Here is a 21,653-nt window from a genome sequence, read left to right as displayed (position 1 = left end):
GCCTTAAATGGTTTTTAATGGGTTTTGGCTTCAGGATAGCAGCGACTTACTGGCAAATGGGACCAAGTTAAAGGAAGAAATCCACCGTAAAATACAATTTCCATGCGTGTTGTTTCTCAGTTTGAGTCCTGAACCTGAGCTTTGGTGTATTAAACATGTTCAGGCATCAGCGTGAGGCACAGAGGTGCATGCTGGGTGTTTGTGATATCCATGCACTGCTCACAATGTAAAAACTGCAACCAGCAGTAGCTTCATTGGAATAAAGAGCAATTACAAGATGTACTGGCTGATAGATGCAGTCAGCGAAAACAGCAGCGTCTGCTGTGACATTTACAGTTTCTCGTGCACTCGTTACCTAAAGGAAAAATCTGCTGTTGTTCAGTCGAGGGTTGTAATAATGAAGCCTTTTGAAGTTTAAAGTGACTCATGATTTTTACATGAGTCACTTTAAAAGTTTGTGTTTTTCAGCTGTGATGTGCTCTCTTTGAAACTTCTGTGTGGAAACCTAAAAGGCTCTTAATCATATTCATTCTCCTTTAAAAAATACAAATTAAACAGGAAAAGTTGGAAATGTGTTACAAAATACCGGAGATGAAAAGACTTTGGGCTCAACCAGTCCTGCCGTCGGTTTTATAGACAAGGTGTGAAAAACGAAGACGGGTCAGCAGCGTGCAGACATCACACAGAAGCAGCGCGGCGCTCCCTGTGAAGCATTTCTGCTCCAATCAGCAGCTGTCCGTCACGGCGAGCTCTCCAAACACGCAAAATGAAAGAAGTGCAGATTTGTTTTTACAAAAATTAGCTTCCTGAATTTTTTTGCACTCCTTGGCCTGATGTCCACCATGTTTCACCCCTACAGTCTCTTCCCCATCAGGACGGCACCACTTCCGGTTCGGCCTCAGCAGGACTAAAATCATCCTTTGCAGCGAGGTTGCAGCATATTTTTTTTAAAGCCAATCTTTGCGTAACTATTTTTAAATCCTGGTACTGTTACAACCACATAAGCTAGTGCAATCTTCTTTTTTTTTGCATATGAAACTGGAGGAGTTGTACTTACACATTACGCATCCGACTTGTCCCCGGTCGTGGTTTCCTTCCACAAATGGCTTTTTGCAAAGATCAGGTAAAAAGTGGTGGCAACAGCAAAAACATTACAATCCAGGAACACGATCTGATCAGCTGCTCATAGCACTTCCTAGTTGGACTGTCCGCCATTACCATTACCAAACTGGAAGTGGGAAACGTAGTTTTTTTTCCCTACAGGGCCTTTCCACGGCTTTCTGGTATTTTTGAAAGTCATGTTTGACTTTATGCCTTTCTGTATCGTTTCTGGGAGGCTTAGAACTTAAACTGCACCGCTGGAAATATTTTGATGCTGTTTTTTGCAAATTGTGAACAATGATATTTATTTTCGTTTTTCCTGCAGTTCAATTCAAATCAATTTTATTTATATAGCGCCAAATCACAACAACAGTCGCCTAAAGGCACTTTATATTGTAAGGTAGACCCTACAGTAATACATACAGAGAAAACCCAACAATCATATGACCCCCTATGAGCAGCACTTTGGCGACAGTGGGAAGGAAAAACTCCCTTTTAACAGGAAGAAACCTCCAGCAGAACCAGGCTCAGGGAGGGGCGGGGCCATCTGCTGTGATTGGTTGGGGTGAGAGAAGGAAGACAGGATAATTCAGGGTCACCTGATCCAGCTCTAACTATATGCTTTAGCAAAAAGGAAAGTTTTAAGCATAAAAGTAGAGATAGTATCTGTCTCCAAGTTTAGAAAAACTGAGTGTATCTCAAAAATGAAACTATGAAGACACTCAAAATAAATTTCCTGTGCTTGGAAACTTTTTTGTGCAGCTTTTTTGCATTTACTGTTTTGAGGGATAAGCCTCTGAGATTTCTGTAACTACAAATATGTGTAAAAAACAAAAAAGACTTTCAACTTTTTTTGTAGTTTATTGCACTTATTTTCTACGGAGCCCCGCAGGGGACATGGGAGAAAAAAAAAATTAAGACGGACTTTTGCGAGATCTAGCAAAACAAACTCGGGATCTCGCAAAATGATCTCGCATTCTTCGGAGGCCACCAGCTTGAAGCCGACCGGGAGGTCGAGGCACGATGTGCCGGGAAAGCGGTGTTCCTCCCGGCTGTAGTACGTCTCAACCTCCCGTTAGCTTCGAGCTAGTGGGTGTCAGATCTCCGAAAACATCGGAGCTCTTTTGCAATATGTGATGTCTTGTAAACCGAGCAGGTATCTGACGTTTACACAACTACATTCACGCCTCAAAATATCTTAAAAGTGTATTTTGTGACCCAGAAAGAGTAATGTTACAACTAAGTAGCTGCCACCATTGTTGGAATTCAACTTTTGCGAGATCCCGAGTTTGTTTTGCGAGATCCCGAGTTAGTTTTGCGAGATCTCGCAAAAGTCCGTCTTAATTTTTTTTTCTCCCATGTCCCCTGCGGGGCTCCGTAATTTTCAATGTATGTAGTTACTATGGACTTAATGCATACATGTTATTAATATTTGTGATATAACGGTTGTATTGATGTATAGCAACTTGAAATGCTCCCACAAATGTCACTACAGCAGGTAAAAATGTAAAGATGAGCTCTGGCAGACTTGGATCTATGGTGGGTTTTAAACGGGGTGGCACAGAGCAGGAACACGCTGAGGGAGGCAGGTGAAATCCGAATATTTGTTCCACAATAAATTAGATATTCATGTTCATGTGAAGCCCAGATATCGTTGGTACTTTATGGGAAGTTTCATATTTGTGTGGAGTGAATATTTGATTGGTCAGTCAGTCGTATTTCAGGGAGCAGGTGGTTTGTTGAGCTCAGTCTTATGAGGTTGTTTTCTTGTTACTGTGAAGTTTTTTTCATCTAACTCTTTGTAGCATGAATCCAGTTTTTCTGTGCATAATTAAACGTGATGTCTTCTGTATGATGCCCGAGTCTCTGTTCACTAATTCTGCTGTTTGAACAGGTGTTCGCACACGCAGCTGCAACCTTTGGAAACAAACTGATTTGCTGTTGTGTCTTCAAGATGTTTTTGAAATGCTCTCTGTACAGTTCAGCAGGCAGCATATTACTGCATCAAACTACTTCCTGTTACTGTTTCTGGTCGCGTCTCCCGCTGCGTCTGCTCTAATCTCCTCTTGCAGGGAGGTGCAGATCATACTCTGCTCCTCAGCTCAGCAGCTTGAATTTTAAAAACAGCTCCGCTGAGAAAATGTAATAAAACTTCACTGTTGAGAGGAGCCGACCGTCCTGAGGCGTGATTCCAGCTGCTGCTCACAAACACAGGTGTGTGTGTCTGCACCAGTGACACACACACACACCTGCAGATTCACACACATACATGCAGCAGCCTCGTATACACACAAACTGGCGCTCTGCTTCTTGCTGCAGGTGTTTTTGGGTTCAGACTTTGTTTTAGGCTTTAAGCTTGTGATAGTTGACTAATGTCAAACATTTGTTCTTTTGTGTGTTTGCGTTACTCGTGGGGTATCCCCCTCAGTCCAGTTTTGGGCTGTTGAAAATCACGCCAACAAGGCCTCTACATGTTCCCTAGATAACTGAACCCCCATGACCCCAAGTATCCGGGGGTCTCAGGGGAAGAGTGCAGCAGGAGACTGACAGAAGTGTTTGCAGCGATGTCTTCAACGTGAGGAGAGAAATGAAGATGAAGCTTTTCACTGGAGGACCTACGTTCCTGCCGTCACTTATGGCCGTAAGATTAAAGTTACAGAAATGGACTTCCTCCAAAGGATTCCTGGATTCTCAGAGATCAGGTGACAAACTTAGAGAGAGCTCAGTTACATCTGATTAGGGTTAGGCCTCCAGGACTCATCCTGGGGGATGAGTCCTGGAGGTCAATGCTGAAGCCAAAGTGTCATTATTCCCAGAAGAAGAGCTGGAGGAGGAGATCAGAGGGAGGGACCTCAGAGCATCTATGCTTAGACTCCTGCCACACACCCAGAGACACAGTAGAACATGGGTGGATGTTTCAGGGACATGAAGCTGCTTGAACAGAGACACGGCCTCTCCTTTACTTCCTGTAAGGAAGTGGGTCTGACCATCACACCCCACAGTTATCACTGATCATGAACTGGGGAAAAAGAATCCAAGTTCATTTTAGTGAAATGAAGAGCAGCACATCAGCAACATGTCATTGTTTCAGCTCTGGTTCCTCCGTGTTTTACCCCTGATGCCCACGCCCCGCCCGCCGTAAGGTAACTTGTTAACTTCACGATTTAAAATGAGCTTGAAGTAACGCGCTAAGTGTGCAACCATGTCAGGGTTAGTGTGTGTGTGTGTTGCAGCACTGCAGCACTGCGGTGAATCTCCAGCTGATCACATTTCATGCAGGTCAGATTGTTCTCAGCAGAAAAGCGATATCGTTTCTTGCTTGGTGGGATTCAGCTGATGACCTGGCTGAGACCCGCTCGTCTCAGGTTGCTGTGGCCATGTTTGTTCTGCTGAGAAACAAGTAAGCGCTCTCGTCTCGTCCCTCCTGCTGTTTCCATGTTTTTTATATTCTTCTGTGGAAGCTGCTTGAGGGCATGAAGGCCGGGGCCATTCCAGGATTGTTTAAAGCAGGTAAACCAAAGAGCATTCACCCCACACCGCTTTAATGATGACCTCCAAGGAGGTCGATCCATGACTGATGGTGTTCCATTGTTGTGGTTTGTTTCTATCCAGGAGCACTTTTACTGCATTGCCAGTGTGTTTGTGGTCACTGATATGTTGAAAAGTAAAGCTGCTGAGAATCTGGAAAGGATCTCCTTTTTTCTCATTTTTCCATCAGTTTGAACAAAATCTCCAAACCACTGGTTGCAGATCAGCCCCGAACCACACGGAAACCCCCGCTGTGTTTGTCAGATGGCTGTAGACGCTCTCCTGAGCACCTCCCTACATACTGACAACCTGTTGAACCAGAAAGTTGCACAAATGATGTGCTTTTGCAAAAGGCTCCTAATAACAAAGTGCCTAAAGATAAGCTGTCTGTTATGTGTCAGGTAGCAGGACTGGTCTGGAAGCATCCAAAAAACACTTTGAAAGACTTTCAGAAAGGCTGCAGAACTTTTACTCAAGACTCGTGTAAATTATTGCATGAAAGTGTGGCGCCTTGGAAATATAAAGAAATGAGGGCTTGTTCTTGACCTTTGCACAGCAGGGTATGTGCATTAAGTTATAAAGTATGACTATGAAGTCTCCAACAAGGACCTGCACTCTGTGGTCACCGGCTGGCTGCACAGCAGATAGTGGCAAATTTGGGCTAATAGCAATAATGATGCTAACGCGTAGCTAGGAGCAGCTGATTTTTCAGTTTCTGGGTAAAAGGTGACATCACATGTGCTGTGACGTCTTCTAGCCTAGCATGCATGACAGTGCAGTGACAAAAGCACAAGAATTACAAGAATGACTAACTTCTGTTATTCCTGTGCAAGTGATGACAGTAGCTTGTAACAAACAGCAGTGTGGCAACAGGCAGCGAGCCTCACCTGGTGTCACACAGGTCAGCATTCATGTTTTTTTTAGTTCAGCGACCGAAGATTGGTTTTGAAGTTGCTTTCTTTGCTCCCAGCAGGTGGCGCTGTGCTTCAAATGGCACAGATGACCTTTCAGCGCTGAGCACATTCAGAATTTCATTTCAATCTTTCTCGCTCTGCTCTGCCAGAATATGTTAGCTACGCTGCATTGTGTGTGTGTGTGTGTGTGTGTGTGTGTGTGTGTGTGTGTGTGTTGCATCTCCCCCATATGCTTGTGATCCTCCCAACACACACACAAACACACACACACACACACACACACACACACAAACACACACACAGAAACACACACACACACACACACACACACACACACACACACACAGAAACACACACATTCACACACACACACAAACACACACAAACACACACACACACACACAAACACACACAAACACACACACACACACACACATTCACACACACACACAAACACACACACGCATGCTAAAATCAGCAACACACAGCAGCGGAGTGACAGCATGAAACCCCGGTTGTCATAGCAACACCTCACTTGACTCCTGCAACCACCCTCCTTCCCTATACCCCACCCCTCCTGTTACACAGCAACCGTCTCCCAGCAACATCCTCCTCCCACCCATCTCGTTCTCTCTGTAATTGTCTCAGCGAAGTTGAAACAAACATGAACAAGGGAAGGAAACAGGATGCAGGAGATAAGGAGAGGAAAGGAGAGGAGGGATGACAAAGAGGAAAAGCAAAGCTGCTGAGACCAGAACATCCCATCTGGAGGTGATTCTGAGCAGAGCTGTCATGCTTGACATTAAAACACACGATTACCACTCACAACTTAACCGTGATGTCAGATGCACGTCGGGCCTGGCATAGATTACATGCTGTAGTCACCTCAGAGTGTTGCACGTGGGACAGACATGTAGGTTTGAAGTGTGAGAGGTTATGCCTGGGCGCCTGGGTCAGCAGTTAGAGGAGGACAAACCTCGATCCAGCTGCAGTCTGTGAGGCAGGAAACACTGAGGCTTTCAATCATCTGCTGCTAACGTCTTGCTCCAGCTTACCTTGGGTGACCTTCAGAGTTCTCGTAGAAGCGAATTTGCTACCTGATCAATTTCAAGTATGTTTCCACACAGTGACGTTACACATCCTTCTTAATATTACAGGAACATGTGCAAACATGGAGAGCTTAAGGCACAAAGAGCAGCAGTCAGGCCCCATACAGAGCAGGACAGGCATCAGTGACAGCACACACTGACTTAGACTCAGGAAGAAATCTGATGTTCACCAACTGCTAAAAGCAGCTTGGGTGACCTGCAGGGTTTACCTGATGGTGGTCTTTACTTGCTTTTTGAATGCATGTTTGCACAAAACCAGAAACCTGGTGAGGAGGTTGGCCTGGATGATGGGTGCTCGCCTGACTGAGACAGCAGCAGAGTCCCGTCTGTACTTTAGGAGATAAGAGTCAGAATGTTTTTGTCCTTTATGTGGGGTTTGGTTTATGCGGGGGGGGGGGCTTTATTGGGGGCTATTTCTAAGCTGACAGTGTCTAGTGTTGCACATTGTTGGTGTCTTGAGGAAGCAGAGAGGAAGGATTAAGGAAAGGAACTTGAATCTAAGCATCTAAGACATCTTTTCATGGGTTTTCATGGAGAAAGTCCTTGATAATCATTCCACAGGAAACTGAAATGTGGGGACGTCTCATATTTTTAGTTCTGTTACTATGCTAACTATTCTATATACGGCACCTTTAACCTCATATATCCCCAACAAACTACAAGAATCAGTGTCGAAACAGATTTCTTTACTTGTACTTCTTTTTCTGAAGAACACGAGGAAGGAAAAAGAGAGAAAAGGAAAATAATGACGAAGAGGAGGAGGGGAAGAGGGCAGCTTATGAGAAGTAATGATGAATTATAGAAGCTTGTCCCCAGGCTGAAGAGTCACTGTGCAGGGAGGGGTGGGGGGGGGGGGGGGGGGGGGGGGGGGGGTGAGTCAATGATGGATGGAGAAAAAGACAGAGATAGGAGAAAGGGGATGGAAAAGGCTAATAAAAAGAAGCAGCTCAAAGCAAATGTTGAAAAAGGGAAAGAAGATAAAAGGAGGAGAGGGACGAGCGGTCAGAGAAAAGATACTGACGGGTGACAGGAGGAGGGAGGGCCATGTGTGGGTCAGTGCATCCTGTCACAGAGCACAAAACTATGCAAAGCCCCAGTTCCTGTTGCCATGGAAACCAGGAAAGCTCTTTCATGTTTCACAGTGTTGCCCACGGTAACTGTCATGAGATTGAATGAACGATGGGGGGGGGTGGGGGGTGGGGGGTGCTGAGGCCATAATTTCAGAGGAATACGCAGAACCAGGGTTCTGGTCCAGCTGTTTCCGGATGTTTCCTGAAACGTGCACATCTGGGCAAAAGTATTCAGCTCGTGGAACTTTGAGGCTGTGAGGAACAGCCTGCCTGCATCGTCTAAAACATGTCAGCTGAATAACACCGAGAAATATTCTTATCTGAACCATGAAACAGCTGTCTCACTGAAAAACAGTGGGAGGAGCCACTGGGTTTCCCGCTGACATTTCTGTCTTATAAAGTTTGACCTCCGACACAGGAAGCTCTCCGGGATCATGGACTGGGACGTTTGGACCAAAACCCATATTTCTGTATTAATCAGATAAACAGAAATACACATTGTGTGTTTGCTGCTGATGGATGTAAAGTGCAGATCATCTGTGATGTCACAGGTCATATTTAAAATCTGCTGGCGTCTCAGTCAGGAGCTGCTGCGGTTTTCAGGACACGGAAAAACTATTTTACATCTTTCTATCTGATATTTAACATAAAAATGCTCTCTTTGCTAATAGGATAGCACAGTGTGTGCAGTGTTTTTTAAGTTAAGTTTAACGTTCAGCTCAGAATGTGTGTTACCTGTAGCAGACGGCGTAGGCCACACCCACTGCAGACACACAAGCTAAAGCGGTGATCGCCTGTGGACGCTCAGCAGATTTTACACTGCTGGAAGAATCAATACTGGACGCTTTTAACCACTTCCCCTGCACCCGGACAGATCTTTCTGAAGAGGAGGTGAAAGTATTGCATTACACCAGACTCCATTCACAAATACGAGGGGAGGTTTTCATCGTCTGCTGCAGCTGGTTCGTTTGTGCGACTAACAGAGTGTGTTAGGCATTAAAACATCACTGCTGTGTTTTATGTTTCTGAGTTGTTTCCACAAATCAGTGAACAAACTATTTGACCAACCCTGTGTGTCCCTCTGTGCTACAAATAACAAAATATATTTCATGCAACATATCAGACTTTAGTGATGCAAAATCAGAAAATGTTGTTATATTTTCTGATTTTGCATCTCTTTTTTAAAAATCTCTCACACCTGCCAGCCTTAACAAAGTACCAACCCTGCAGATTTATGCTGTACCGGTGACTCTCTGATATATCAGCCATTGCTGGCTTTGTAGGATGACGTCTTACCCCAGATGTTTTTCTGTGTTTTTCACAGTGAGTGTGCCTCACAGCAGGCAGGAAGTCAAAAACTTGGTTGCTTCGTACATGAGAAGTTTTCAGCCTGGAAACCCAAAACAGCCTCACAGCAGTTCTGAATTCAACACAAAGAATCAAGAATCGATTGATTATTATTATTGATCATTATTGTTCTCTCAGATCTCTCATGCACTCATCAGCTTCCTCTTCTGGCTGCTCTTCTCAGATGTTCCCTCAGTCACCTTACCCCTTTGATTCTCTTCTATCACATCAACCCTCGACATGTCCTCCTTCACTACATCCTCGGATCTTCTCTGTGGTCTTCCTCTTTTCTTCCTGCCATCTTCATCATCCTGTGTATCCACTTCCCCTCCTCTGCACATGTCCAAACCACCTCAGCTCGGACTTCCTGTCCGTCACCACTGCAAACGAGATGGGACTGAGAGCCGACCCTCTGATGTAATCTGTCTGTCCCTCATATTTACTGATCGCTACGTGAAATTAATATTTTCATAACTCATCTGGACTATTTCACACTTTAACAGTGGGAAAGTGCTGATTTGGACATGGAATTAATTTGTTGCTGTTCGAGCCTTCGACAGATTTTTACACTTTATCTGCATCATTCATCATCTACAAACTGCAATAAAAGCTCAAAAGAAGCTGTTTGTTAGCTTTATCAGAAGATGATAGTTAAAACAGCTCTGTCTTCTTGGTTGCCATGGTGAAATGTACTTTGAAGTCTGCACATACATGCAGACAGAAATATGCTTCCTATTGAAATTCGTCAGTTTCAACGTCAAGCTGACAAAACGTCACATTTGAGTCCGTGCTCTGCTTCAGTTTAACCTTCGAGCCTTCACCTTTTATCGCTCACTCAGATACTTTCCAACAAAGAGGTTCCCCAAAGCAGCTCCGCACACTTCAGCGCGCTGCATCGTGACAGCGTGTCGCATCACTTCTGGCTTTCTTATCAATCGATCAGACATAAAGCTTCTTTTACATCAGCAGCAGCAGCTCTGGGAGCACAAGCACCAGTTTGTTTTTCAATAAGGACCTCTATTTATTGATCACACAATCCCCTGAATACAGTGAAGCGATGCCGCCGTTCCACACGAGGCTTCTGTGCACCTTCAGCTGCGTATGTCAGGTCTTCTGTAAAACGACATCACGTGAACACAGAGAAGTTCATGTAAGAGAAAGCTGCCTGCACTTGTTAACTACATGGATATGTTTTCCTCGATGTCAGTGGATGAGCACGTGCACGGAGAGGAGGCTTTGTTGGAATATTTGGGCCGTTTTGCCGCTGGCGTCTCGCCCACTTTGGCTGCAGTCAGCTGCCACTCATCGCGCTGCTTCTGTCAGAAAGCTGCTCCCTGCAGCCGCTCAGCATCTCCTCACCAAAACCCGGCTGGGTTATCGGCTACGAGCGACGAGATTCTCAGTTCGTGGTCACGAGACACCAGCAGACTCCGTAAATTCTCACGAGTCTGACGTCTGTTGCTGCTTTCTTTAAGTACTTGAAATAAATGTGTGACTTTTTTTTTCTGGTCCTCAGCTAAAAATGAAGCTTCGGCTTCGCTGCTAATGAGTCAGTGTGAAAAAACACATCCTCATACTCAAAACTTTAAGCTGTTCATCCACTCAGACATGCAGAGCGATGGTTTCTCCAAGAATGTTTATTTTAATTCTTAAATAGAAACAATATCTGTAATATATAAATCAGTTACTTAAAAATGAATTGTTTTGTTTTAGAGGATAATGATGATGATTTAAGCAAACATGCTGCTCGTCTAAACCCTGGGGGTGCGGTCATTTTAACCACTTCACGAATACAAAACAAACCAAGATGTTTGTGGATTTTTCTTCTCTGACAGAGTTTAGTAATCACGAGAAGTCATTTATCATCTGTGCAGTGGAAACTCTCACACAGGAAACAACAAGCAGAGAACAGCAGTGATGTCGTGGCTCGCTGCAGAAGGGTTCGCTTTGAAGTTTGATGGTCACACTTTTGTCTGATTGTTTCTTAATAACATTTAAATTTACAACAATGGATTACATTGATGGGTAATACATTTCATTAGAAAGTGCTGTAGCTCATTCTGAGGATAACTCTTCCACTGTTATCTTCTTTGATGTCACGTTCCAACATGCAGCTGGCTGCCTGCGTCCGACTACCAAACAGCCCCGCCTCTGCAGGAGGTTACTTCCTGCTTAAAGGGAGTTTTTCCTTCCCACTGTCACCAAGTGCTGCTCATAGGGGGTCGTCTGGTGTTCTCAGTATTATAGTAGGATCTTTACCTTACAGTATAAAGTCCCTTGAGGTAACTGTTTTTGGGGTTTGGCTCTATATGAATAGAACTGAGTTTGCATGTTTTTCTTGTGTCTATGAGGCATCAAACAGCTCTCGTGTTGTCATGTAAAGACTTTGCTCAGTAAAAGTGACCTTGAGCATTTTCTCCATCTTCAGTGACTAAGGCGACATTGCGTAGCAAACAGTCCCTTTTGTGTTCTTTGAAGTGTAGACGAAGCTGGTTTCAGAAGCAAAAAGGATGAATCTCGTTACTGTTTTATGATGATGGCTAGCAGGAGCTCTGATTTAAATGGCATTGTGAGAAACGATGGGCCTGCAGATGACTGAATGCGTGTGACAATGACCCGATCGATGGGCTCTCTTCTGCTGTCGTATACTTCTGGCTCCATGAGAGAGAGAGAGAGAGAGAGAGAGAGCTCATCAGGCTTTGTTGATGATGGTAGTTTAGATACTTTAACCCAGTGGTTCCCAAACTTTTTTTGCTGGGCCCCCCTTGTTTTACAAGAAAAATGTTCGCGCCCCCCCTCGCGCACGCACGCACGCACGCACGAACATCCTCCAACCACACACCCGTATTTTGCTCCATTGCGTTTATTTCACACCTCAAACATTTAGTAAACAATTAAGCAAATACAAGTAATCTGCAATAAATTACAGGTAGTAAGAAAATAAACTACTAACTCTGTTACGCTGCGTCCGCACCTACACGGGTATTTTTGAAAACGCAGCTGTTTCGTCCACACGTAAACGGCGTTTCGAATCACCGAGAACGGAGATTTTTTAAAACTCATTTTTTGCGTTTATGTGTGGAAGAGGAATACAGAGTTCGTCACTCAACATCAAAGGTATGTGCCTTTTTCACGTCATGCTGTGTGCACGTTATTGTTTACATGAGATGAATTGCAGAATGGCAGATAGAGACAAAATACTGTTAATCTGACTATCTGCAGGTTTTACATGCTTACATATACACACAGTTACTGTCCCTCCATTTACAAAGGTAGAGGCGTCACGGTGTAATTATTTTACATGTAGTTGTTTTGTTTTTTTTCCTGTGTAATAATATTCAACATTGCTATCAATAGATTTTTCAAAAAATCCCTCTGCAAAATGGGTTCAAAAACATAAACAACTGTTGGATGCTGTTTGTCCGTGATTTGAACCGGGGAACAAATCGTGGCAGGATCAGCCTGATGTTATTTGTATCCCGCTGTAACTTTACTGTATAAAGAGCTAACATCTCCAACATGTCAGGAGTAGTTAGTCATTACAACAAGTGTTTGTGAACTACAAATCAAGAATGTGGGAAACTGTTTGTCCGTGATTTAAACAGCCCAGCGCTGCTCCCAATGAAGGGAAAACTAATCCTGCAGGGAGACCTACCTCGGCACTTGTGCAGGTGAAATCAAAGGGCAGATATGCTTCACCATATTTTCTAGTCTTTGGCTTAGAATGAAGTTGGTTTGGAAACATATTCAGCGATGCTTCATCTCCTGCTTTGCGTTTGTGTGGGCGCCCGTGCTAGCAGTGTCCAAGCCTTGTTGTTTTTTTTCCCCCTTTTCATGCCGCGCCCCCCCTGCAATGGCTCTGCGCCCCCCCTAGGGGGCGGGCCCCACACTTTGGGAACGTCTGCTTTAACCAATAAATAGCATCAAACTGGGCAACAGTGATTAAAGAGAGTTTAGATTTAGCTCTTAAGACTTTATGTTTATTTGTTTACAGTTTATTAGCTGATGTAAAACTGCAGCAGAGAAGACACAGGAGCTGAAGTCTGTCACACTCATGCTCATGCAAAGATGATAATGGTCAAAGGTTTACCTGTAAAACAAGGTGGGTTTGTTTGTGTTTTTGTTCTGAATTATTCAAAGCATACAAGCTGCAAATATGTAAAATTTCAATGAATAGAAATATAAAGAAACCTTTTTTCCTCCCTTTTGTTCTAATTACCAAATTATCCTTAGAGCTGTGAACAATTTAGGCGTGTTTTACAGCTCCGACATAAATTCACATTTTTATCCCAATTACAAAACATAGCTTCTCGCTTTTTATGTTTTGCACCACATTAAGGAAACAATAAGACCAGAAACCAACACCCACGAACTTCTGGTGTTTCAATTCAATTCAGTTTTATTTATATATCACCAAAACAGCAGTCGCCTCAAGACACTTTATATTGTACAGTAGATCGTACAGTAATAGATACAGAGAAAAACCCAACAATCATATGACCCCCTATGAGCAGCACTTTGGCGACAGTGGGAAGGAAAAACTCCCTTTTAACAGGAAGAAACCTCCAGCAGAACCAGGCTTAGGGAGGGGCGGGGCCATCTGCTGTGATTGGTTGGGGTGAGAGAAGAAAGACAGGATAAAGACATGCTGTGGAAGAGAGACAGAGAGGTCTGTTAACACATAGTGAGTGAAGAAGAAACACCCAGTGCATCATGGGAATCCCCAGCAGCCTAAGCCTATTGCAGCATCACTAAGGGAGGATTCAGGGTCACCTGATCCAGCCCTATATATTTATACCTGTATCTCTATATTTATCTATTTATCCGAGTATTTGAAGCCATTAGCTGCTGATAAAGCCAGAACATTACAGTGAGCTAAAACGCCGCAATAAGGTCGTCTCTGGATGTGACCTCCCCCACCGGGCTGCACCATCTTTGCTGTCTGCTGTCCGTCAGCCCCTGACCAATAAATGTAGTGCAGTAAGTAGAGCTTCATAAGCAGCACGTGTGGACGTGCCCTCTGAGATGTGCTTGAGTAGATCTTCTGCGTGTTTTCTTCACATCTGTGGAGACCTTTACCACCTGCTGCTCTCTCAAAGTGTTTCTGACACTTTTACACGAAACTTTTCGGATGTTTTCACATATTTGATGATCAGAATCATCACTGAGCTCGCAGACACGCTAATGCTTCACTCCAGCAGGGAGATTAAAGAAAGCGACGAAGGAGGAGGAAGTCCAGAGCTGAGCAGAGAGAGAGAGAGAGAGAAGGCGATGAAGGAGGGCTGATGATGATGATGATGCGTCTCTGACGAGGCGCGAGGGTAGCAGAGAGCGGTGGAGGGAGGAGGACACAGAGCAGGAGAGAGAGGCTGAGGCAGCACTGGATCTCCGCTCGGCTCTCCCTCCCTCCCTCCCTCTCTCCGGTCTCCTCCCGGTGGTTGTTGTTGTTGTTGCCACCGCGTTGATCAACAGCAGCAACGATGTGGTGCATCAACTGCGCCTCGGACAAAACGCCCGCGATCCTGCACAACAAGCTGCTGTACTGGTAAGAAACCCGCCGACGCGCACACACGGGCGCGCGCACAGCGGCGGACCCTCTGCGTGTTTTCCGCCCGCGGTGCCGCACTGCCGAGCAGCTGATGCTCGTGGCTGTTAATGAAACGCGACGTTATTCAGACTAACGGCGTCGTTACAGGTGATGTCACTGCCGTCACCGCTAATCACCTGTCATTGTGTGCGTGTGCGAGCGTGCGTGTGCACCTCCCCCTGCCTACCTGTCTCTCTCTCTCTCCTGTCTCCCTTGGTGCATGTCTCTCTACCTTTCTGGTGTAGGTGTGTCGTTGCCGCAGCTCGTAACGTGTCAAACTTTTCACGTGAAGGAGGCGCAGACACGGCGGAGCGCGCTGAGTGGGCACAAACGGAACTCGGGCCGCTGAATTAGAAGGTTTGAAGTGATTTTCAGTCTCTCTGAAGGAGACTTTGGACCAGTTTGGTCTCAGACTCCTGATCTGCTCGTGTGGCAGCTTCATGTAATGTGCGTGGAAATCTAGACTCAGATGTGCTTTAATGACTCTCCCTCCCTCTCTCGCGCGATGAGAGGTCATTAGGAGATGAGCTCAGTTGTGGGCCTCTTGCTCATCAGCTGATTGTATCCACAGAGAGCTGGGATCACCATTAGATGCAGGATCGATCCCACTGCCAGCACTTTCACGGGCGGATTATGATACAGTGGCCCTCCGGGATCACAGTAACAAAGACACCAACATTCAGCCCTGTAGACACGCTGTTTGGTCCTTTTCACTTTGTTCTTGCTTAGTTTCTCTTTTGTTTTTGTCTATGTGGATGTTTGTGTTGTTTCCTTCACTTTATGGTCACGTTTCTTTCATCACGTTGTTGGTTTTGGTTCTCAGGTGTTTTCACTGAAGACTGTTTTTGTATTTTTTTGCAGATTTTCATAATTCTTTGGTCATTTTGAGGGTTTTTTAATCAGTTCTCAGGTTTTTGTGACAGTGTGAAAGCACTTATTTGACATTTCCGAGCTGATTAGCTGTGGTTTGTTTTCCATTTGTGGTTGTTTTACAGTCGGTGGATTTTGTAATGTCTCTAGTTTTGTTTCACATCATTTTGCAGATGTTTCTCTCAGTTGGTTTTTATCAGTTGTTGTCATTTTGCTGTCGCTGTTGTTTTTTGTGGTGTTGTTGCAACTCATATTGGTTGCTGAGTATCTCACTGGTTGTTTCATATCACTTTGTTGTGGCTTTCTGGTTATTTTGTGGTAAATGTGCATGTTTGTGGTTGCTCTGTGCTCAAACTGAAAGTGTTTGCGGTGGTTTTGTGGGTCTGTTCTTCATTCCTCACGGTCACTTTAACTGTGGGGCTCGTTCTGGTCCGTCATGCACACTGTGTATGTTTGTTTGCAGCCAGCAGCACCCAAGTGGTTTGTTTTGATTTTATTTTCACATGAAGATGAAAAAACAGGAAAAATTCAGCTCTCTTGAAGCATGCAGGCCTCCTGTGCATAGAAGGGTTAATGTGATATTATTTTGAGAGACATCTCAGGGGACCAGTTATTGGATGTTTGTGTTGATAATGTCAGAAAATAACCTAAATGAAGGAGGGCTAATTTCACAGTTACCACCAATCACTGCAGACAGCACATTTAGCAGCATCTTTGTGTTGCTCAGAGGATAAAAACACTACAGAGAACAAACGAGCACTGAAACACAATCTGCCCTCATCTCTCTGAAACGCATTATGTGAACCTTTAAAAACATCTTCGTGTCTGTTGGTTGTGGTGCCTGCAACATCTGGCCTGGTGTCACGCTGAAGGCAGTGATGGATTGTGGGATATTCTGGGCTCTGAAGCGTGCGAGGAGAGAAGTGTGTGCTGCTGTTTTTCAGTTGTGAGTCTGCTCCAGGTGCTCCAGCTTCCTCCCACAGTCATGCACGCTTCTTAGGTTCATTGGTGATTTTAAATTGGCGGCAGGTGAGGATGCGAACGTCTGTCTCGACGTCGGACCAGGGAGCTGTCCGTGGTGCTCCCGCCTCTCGCTCAGTGTCGGCTGGGATCGGCTCCAGCTACTTGTGACACAGGACGGACGAGTGGACATGTTTGCTCCCAGTTTGTCCTTCCGCCTGTTGGTCCTTTGACATTGTAGACGCGATATCTTTTCCACTGCTGTGCCTCTACTTAAGCTGGCAGAGAGATGCTGTACAGGGAAGAGTCAGAGGAAAAATATTGTACCTGTGGGAGAAATCCTGATTTATTCTTTAAAGAAACAGCTGAAAAATTGCAAAGCTATGATTTATTGCCAGCTTCAAACTCTGGAGGCAGCGGACTGTTCTTTGAATCTTCCGGTGTAGCCAGGATATCAGCCTTTGAGCTAATATCCGCTTCTTATTTCAGTGTTTCACTTATTGGCCCCCAGGCAATCATTAATGTTAGTCATGACCTTCATTACACCACTGGGAAGCAAGTACATGAGGCTGACTTACAGAAACCAGTGGGCCCTCCTATACAGCTCTAAGTCTGACTGTACTGAGTTTGAAAAAGTCTAAAAGAGGCAAGAAAATAAGACAGTGGACACATCAGTGGGACAGGATTGTCTGTCCTTCAACAATTTCTCTTTTCTCCTAAAAACATCGTTGATGTACTTTCTCTGTTTAAAGTTGCTTCCATGACTTTAATGTAAAAGTGAGAAAGGTCACACATTTTTATTATTCCCTCTTTGGGCTGTGTACGTACGTTGAGAGTGCGGTGCTCGTCCTTCCTCTCCCTCTCTTGTCATACAAGGCTGTGGGTTCATCTGCTTCAGTAATGAGTTTGCTGTCGGCACGAATCAGACGACCGTTGTTTTGACATGTTCCTCTCTGACCTCACACTCTCGCTGCGATCCTGCTAACAGACGGTCTGTCTGTCTGTCTGTCTGTCGGACACCTTTCTCCCACAGACAGACGTTAAGATCCACAGTTTGAATCATGTGACAGTCACAGTGAGTGTAATCACAGACATCAGCTGTTTATAGCGACAGCGCACAGAGCAGCTTTTTTTATTTAACGCCTTTAACAGTTGTTATGATCCAGACACTAAAGTTACACAAAAATAATACAAAGAAACCAACTGAACAAATTAGTTTACATGAACAGTCTTAAAACATTGCAGCACCAGACCAGCGACCTCTAATGATTCAATTCAATTCAATTTTATTTATATAGCGCCAAATCACAACAAAAGTCGCCTCAAGGCGCTTCATAGATACAGAGAAAAACCCAACAATCATATGACCCCCTATGAGCAGCACTTTGGCGACAGTGGGAAGGAAAAACTCCCTTTTAACAGGAAGAAACCTCCAGCAGAACCAGGCTCAGGGAGGGGCGGGGCCATCTGCTGATGAGATTTGAGAAATAAAATTCCCCTCTCATCCCTGTGGGTGGTCTATCCTTCAAACTCGGGTCCTCTACCAGAGGCCTGGGAGCTTGAGGGTCCTGCTGTCTTAGCTGTTCCCAGGACTGCGCTCTTCTGGACAGAGATCTCCAATGTTGTTCCCGGGATCTGCTGGAGCTACCGCCTAGTTTGGGAGTCACCGCAGCGAGTCCTCCGATTACCTCTGGGACCACCGTCACCTTCACCCTCCACTTCTCGAGCTCTTCTTTGAGCTCTTGGTATTTCTCAAGCTTTACATGTTCCTTCTTCCTGATGTTGCTGTCACTCAGGATCACTACAGCCGTCTTTTTCAGCTTGTCCACCACTACTCTGTCCAGTTGTTTAGTCATCACCAGTTTGTCCATCTGTATCTGGAAGTCTCACAGGGACTTAGAGCTGTTGGAGGTTTCTAGAAAGAAACATCTTTTTGCAACACTGACACCAGCTGGAAACACTGAAGCAAAAAGATATCATACCTTCCTTTTTGTCATTTACCAAAACCTTCACTTGTTATGCTGCTTTTAGCTGTTTCTGCACAGCATGAAATAAAGTAAAGCATGGATTGTTTTTCCACAGTCGGGTGAAGTGGGAGGACACTGGTGGTGTTGTTTTTGTCAGAACAGATGTGCACTGTTCTCCGAGTCGGAGTGTGTTTAATCGCTGCGTCGTTCGTGCACTTTTGCTCCTTTCAGGAACTCTTAGCGAGACATTGGAGCCGCGGTTTTGTGTTGCTGCTGATATAAGAATCCACGACGTAGCTGCGTTCCAGCACCATCGAGAAGTCGTGTTCGTCCTGGCAGCACAGGTGGGAATCCGGCCCTCAGCCCCAGCAGTGCTGCGCTTCATTAGTTCTCTGCTCTGGCAGTGGGAGTGTTGAGGAAGAAAAGACACAAACTGAGTCATGCAGGCTGTTGGAGGAGTGTTGCTGAAGGAGTTGACTCAGCGGCATTGTTGCTTTAATCCCATGAGGAGCGAGGCTGTTGCCTGGAAACCTCCGAGCTGATTTTGACCCGACTCCTCGCTCAGGCTTTCTGGGACACGCTCGGGCTGTAAGGCCTGTGAGAAACGCCGAGCGGGACGGACGCTGCAGGGCGAAGGATCCTGCAGGCTGCTGCGCTCGTTACAGACATTATTATCCTGTGTAAGAGGGAACATGCTGAGGACTTGGCTCCTGTTTGAGCCGTACATGCAGCAGAGCAGAGGATGCAAAGCTTAAAGACAAGATATTAGTCCATTTAAATATGAATGGTGCATCCTCTGGGGAGCAGGAAGGTGATGTGTTAATATGTATGATGATATTTTAGGCTCTGATTTTTGATGCTACGGGTAACAATCAATCCTTCAGGGACCCTGAATATCAACAGTGAATTCATTATGGTCTGGACAGGTTTTGTGCTCTGCTTTGAGTCCATGCCTGTGGGAAACCATCCTCAGTATACTTGCTGTATTGTGTTTGTTCTTTATTTAGCTGCTATTTAACCTGAAAACGAAATCTGTCTTTGGAGACACTGAAAGACCGATTTTAGAAAAACAAAAGAACAAAAGAACAAAACCCAGCTATTTCTATTATGATGGAAACCTTCCTCAGACATATTGGTCCACACTGACCTGTGAGCGTCACACACCCATCTCCCGCTCCACCACGTCCCAAAGGTGCTCTGCTGGATGGAAATCTGATGACCCTGAAGGCCGTTTGAGTGCAGAGAACTGATTTTCATTTTCAAGAAGGCAGTTTGAGATAATGTGAGATGATCCAACATCATCCTGCTGTAATGAGGCATCGCTGGGAGGATAGAAAACAGTGCAGTGTGCTAAAAAGTTACTGCCCACACGATTACACCAACATGAACCGTTGATACAAAGCTGGATGGTTTCATATTGTTTCATTCAAACACTAATTTGAATGTCGTAGCAGAAATCGAGCTCCCCGTGTGGTCTCCTGCTGCTGGAGCCCATCTGCCAGGTTTGACATCTTTTGCATCCAAAGACGCTCTTCTGCACATCTTGTGTTCAATAAGTGGTCACATGACTTACTGTGTCCTTCCTTTCAGCTTCAAGCAGTCTGCCCTTTCTCCTCTGACCTCTGACATCAGCAAAGATCTGCTGTGCATCGATGTTTTCTCTTTTTCAGACCGTTGCCTGTAACCTCAGAGATAACTGTGTGGGACGATTGTGAAACCAGAGCAGCTCGTCTGGCATCGACGACCATCCCAGTGTTCAGAGTCACTAAAATCAAGTTTCTGCCTCGTTCTGATGATTTGAACTTCAGCAGGTCGTCTTTACCACGTCTACGTGCCTAAATGCACTGATTTGCTGCCGTACGCTTGTCTGTTCCTGAGCAGCTGAGCAGGTGTAACTAGCACACAGAGAATATGTTTAAGAAAAGGAGGACATCAGTGGAACAGTTGGTGTGTTGCTGCTGTCAGTTAGGGCACATCACCAGTTTAGACATCCTGCCACACTACAGGAGAGAAGAACGACAGTTTTATAACCTGGAGGGAATAAAAACCAAATTTCTCTTTTACTCTCATGTTGATTTTCTGTTTATGATGCAGCTTTTGTTTTTAACCTTGATCTCAGTAGATCTGAGATGAAAACAGGAAGAAGGAAATAAAGTTTTTTGTAATTAGATGTTTCAAAGCTTCTTTTGATTTTGACTCGCATGTTGACGTCATGTCCAAAGCAGCGAGGTTTACACGTTGGCTGGTTTGTTAGAGTCGCAAATAAAGCTTTGAAGAAGCATCAGCAGCTCTTATAAGATGGCTTCTAGTTTAACAACATGGGAACGAGTGGTCAGGATATTCACTCCACTGGAACGAGTTTAATTTCACTGTCATTCATAGTAGGAATCAGAAGATCAATCAAAAGATCAATAGGTAGAAGAAGCCATCTGTGTTCAGGCTGTTGGGTTTCAGCGGGTTGGGTTCAGTATTAACCGTCTCTCTCTCCTGATGGAACATTTAAGTTTGGATTTCTGAACTCGTCAGACTCTCAGATCACGCGTCAGGTTTCTGAGGGTTTCTCTCACCTTCTCACAGCTGTCTGAACATCCGTCACAGAGCGTGATTCTACACTGTTCGTCCAACAGGAAGCTCCAACTCTCAGGTTCTCTTCAAAAGAGCCTCTCTCTCCTCACATCAGTCATCACTCTGTCGACGTGTTTCTGTAGTGATAATCAGTCACAGTGGAAATCTTTTTTAAGAGCATGGAAAGGGTACAGAGCTCACTGCCAACACCTCAAATGCTGCTGATTGGTCGAGACCCCCTGAGGTCCCATTTAGCTGCATACCCCTTGAGTCGTGCTAAAATGGGCATGCAGAGCGATGCTGAGCTCGAGGAGCCGGCTGCAAATGGGAGCGAGTTTTCTTTCTAAGACGGCATTAAAGTGAAAAAGTGCAAAAAAAATCCAAAATTATCAGCTTACCCAGGACATGATCTCCATGTGCACAGGCCTAACAGGCAAAACACCCCAACCGGACATCCCTGCGTGCTCCACCACCTCCACCTTTGGTTCTTTTAGGTGTTCGTCTTCATTGTATATGAAGTTCCCTGAAAGTTGGTTCACCGTGTTACATAATCACACCTGCCTGACTTGACATCTCTGCTGACAGACCCAAATACTGGAAAATGTCCTAATGATGGAAACAGTGGGAATAATGGA

At 45.0% G+C, this 21,653-nt stretch overlaps 1 protein-coding gene across 7 annotated transcripts in view; it reads left to right on the top strand.

Annotated features, from left to right (window-relative positions):
- LOC102776246 (IQ motif and SEC7 domain-containing protein 1-like) overlaps nt 1-21,653 on the top strand; it is a 165,214-nt gene that overhangs the window by 83,722 nt on the left and 59,839 nt on the right. The window contains exon 1 of one of the 7 annotated variants that reach the window (XM_087833937.1): nt 14,401-14,614. The exons of the other annotated variants lie outside the window; for them this stretch is intronic. Within the exon in view, the coding sequence (XP_087690063.1) occupies nt 14,550-14,614 (65 nt within the window). The 5' untranslated portion in view covers nt 14,401-14,549. Of the gene's footprint in view, nt 1-14,400; nt 14,615-21,653 lie in introns of those variants that run through there. 7 annotated transcript variants of the gene reach the window in all.

Source organism: Neolamprologus brichardi, chromosome 20, assembly GCF_056152115.1.
Source record: "Neolamprologus brichardi isolate AB-2024 chromosome 20, ASM5615211v1, whole genome shotgun sequence".
NCBI lineage: Eukaryota > Metazoa > Chordata > Actinopteri > Cichliformes > Cichlidae > Neolamprologus > Neolamprologus brichardi.
Note: the sequence above shows the minus strand (reverse complement) of the source record. Positions and strands in the feature narration are given on the sequence as shown.